Source organism: Limulus polyphemus, unplaced genomic scaffold, assembly GCF_000517525.1.
Source record: "Limulus polyphemus unplaced genomic scaffold, Limulus_polyphemus-2.1.2 Scaffold3322, whole genome shotgun sequence".
Classification (NCBI taxonomy): Eukaryota; Metazoa; Arthropoda; class Merostomata; order Xiphosura; family Limulidae; genus Limulus; species Limulus polyphemus.
Genome location: NW_013668932.1, coordinates 57,813 through 60,475, shown reverse-complemented (window position 1 = coordinate 60,475; position 2,663 = coordinate 57,813). Strand labels below are relative to the sequence as shown.

The 2,663-nt window shown below is 30.3% G+C and overlaps 1 protein-coding gene across 2 annotated transcripts in view; it reads right to left on the bottom strand.

The window, feature by feature from the left end:
* Nucleotides 1-2,663, bottom strand: part of LOC106469138 (membrane-bound transcription factor site-1 protease-like) — a 58,640-nt gene that overhangs the window by 25,232 nt on the left and 30,745 nt on the right. For both annotated transcript variants that reach the window (XM_022397567.1, XM_013929601.2), the window contains 2 exons: nt 1,760-2,021; nt 1,288-1,335 (listed from right to left, as the gene is read on the bottom strand). In XM_022397567.1, coding sequence (XP_022253275.1) covers nt 1,288-1,335; nt 1,760-2,021 — 310 coding nt within the window. The remainder of the gene's footprint in view (nt 1-1,287; nt 1,336-1,759; nt 2,022-2,663) is intronic.

Genomic DNA, 2,663 nt, shown 5'->3' with positions numbered 1-2,663 from the left:
GCAATGACAGATTATCCAAAACCACTAGATTCCCAATGTTCTACAACACTGTTATACTTAACAAAAATAATAAAAGCACATATACTTCACATAAATAACAAAAGTAACAACACTAGTTCTCCCAGTGTTCATCAATTATATTGTTCTCTAGCTCCCTCACATTTTACTAACACTGCTTTGCTTCACTAACATGATGAAAGAAATAAAATATTATCCCAAAATACTTCATCTCCTCCATGTTCTATCAACATTAGTATACTTCACTGGCATAATGAAAATAACAACAGACTATCCTGAAACACTGGCTCACCCATCTTTTAGCAATGTTATTATACTTCACTATTACAGTGAAAGTAGTAATAATTATCCAAAAATTCTTTAACTCCATTATACAATTCCAATTAACTCTTTCTCAAGTTACTATAAGATTAAAAACAAAAATTACTAAAGCTTAAAAACTACTATCAACTTCATATCCATCAAATCATGTGAAGTCTGAACTCAACATTGAACTAGTCCTGACACATTAATTCTCTCAACACGAGCTCCTTTGATTTTACCAACCAGGTGACCTCTTTGTACTCGTTTAAAGTTTTGATACTACTAGAGTATGTATATCTTCACAAAATTTGGCAGTCTTTCAGTAAACATTATAAGCTATTCACATACAAAAAATCATATTTTTAGTGAATTATTTTTAATAAACTAAAAAAAGATTTGTCCTGGAATATATCGAGTTTTTTTTTAATAGTCTGCGTGCAAGATGACGTGAAGATTAAAAATACTTTTCTTCATTTCAAAAATCATTTGCGTAATCTCTAAGGCCTCCTAAATACATTTCAAATGTTTATTTTCAGTAAAACTTCATATTTTATCTGTTATTTTCTCAACCCTAACTATATAATTAATTCATCAGTTGGGTATCCTAGTAATATTTTTTGCCATAATCCCAATAACAGCTCATCAGTTTTGGCCAGCTTAGTAGATTAAGGATGGTCTTTAATCCATATAATTAGCTAACAATGCAAAATAATCTTCATAAGTAAAATGTGATTCAATAACAAAAAAATAAATGTATATAATAAACATTCTAGTCAATGTTGTTGAAGAAGTTGTACTTACTAAAACATACAAAAACTAGTTTTTTTATTTCATGCACTATCGCCATTTCCCTGTCTCCAAAAGTAAAGTTAAAAATGCCTTGTGTGTGGTGTTAAATACAAGAAAGTTTTAAAAATAATTTTATTTAATTTATTTACTTTTTAATTAGAATACATCAGCACAAACCTTTTCAACAATTCTTCCTGAAACACCCATTCCATTCAATATGGTAACCTGTCTCAAGAAAGAGAAAGAAACCATTGGCATGAGTTTGTAAACAAAGTGTAATTAAAAGTAAAAACAAAAGCTCAACAGAAAGGTAAATCTCCTCGACAATACTAAAATTATCATCCAAAAACATATTAATACTAAAAAAAATTATGAAATAACTGGCATAGTCCAACTGTAGTGCAAAAAGTAAAATTTATCATAGGAATAACAATATTTAACACTTACCTATACAAACTTCTTGTTATGAGGAAGAAATAAAAACATCACATGTTGTGGTGTTTGTAATCCACATTATCATGAATAGTAAGTACATGGTTTTTATTGCAAAGTAAAATATGAAATAAGTGAATAACCAAAAAAGCTAATAAAAGAAATATGTATCATAACTAATTGTTTTTTTATACAATGTATTAGATACTTTACTTACATTAACAATAGTGGGTAGTGCACCATGGTATAGAGCTTGGGTACAGTACGGCCACATGTAAGGGCATTCCGTCAAGTCGAGGTAACTTGGGCTAAGAGTGGCCTGAGGCCTGTAACTTCTAAGTGCCTGGTAAGCTCGTAACAAGTCCAATTTTCCCCATCCCTGTTCAAATATTGGAGTGTTGGGCAAGCGTCTTGCAGAAGCAGTAAGTGCTTGTTTCATGCTTGCTGGGTTAATAGCACTGCCCATGTGCAGCACTCCACTAGAAGAAGACAATTTCATTTAATGTAATACAGATGACTCACAAATCCACATTCTAATACAGGCCTAAGCAGAAGAGATAAAAGCTGAGAGTAAGGAAACTGGTGAAAGAGTGAGAGAGATTAAGATACCAAGAAGGTTCGCATCAATCTACCATAGTGGCAAACACTGAAATGAATTTGGCATGTTTATAATATTTAGGTGTGAAATTATATACAAGCTTTAATATTTATGGAAACTTAAAACTTTAAATACATCTACAGTATGAATGATGTATGTATATACAAGACTGATTAATCAGGAAAACCAATAAGGCTGTTTTAACATATATGTTTAAATTTCCATGTGCACCTATTCTTCAAGCCGTCTGTGATTAAATAAATTATAAATTTAATGCTGTTTCTTATGGCTTTTTATTTTCTAGCTTTTAGAGCATTTGGCAAAAGAAAAGTTAAGTACAGTAACCATGTTGGTAGAAAAGAAATCAAAAGCCCTAAAAGATCAATATAAAAGTAAAACTACAAAACTTCAAAGGATCATTACAAATGAAAAAACTGTAATAGGAAGTAACAGTATTACATAACAGTTTAACAGAGTTTATATTAATATAAAACCCGAAACTGGTATATATTAAACAGTTCTA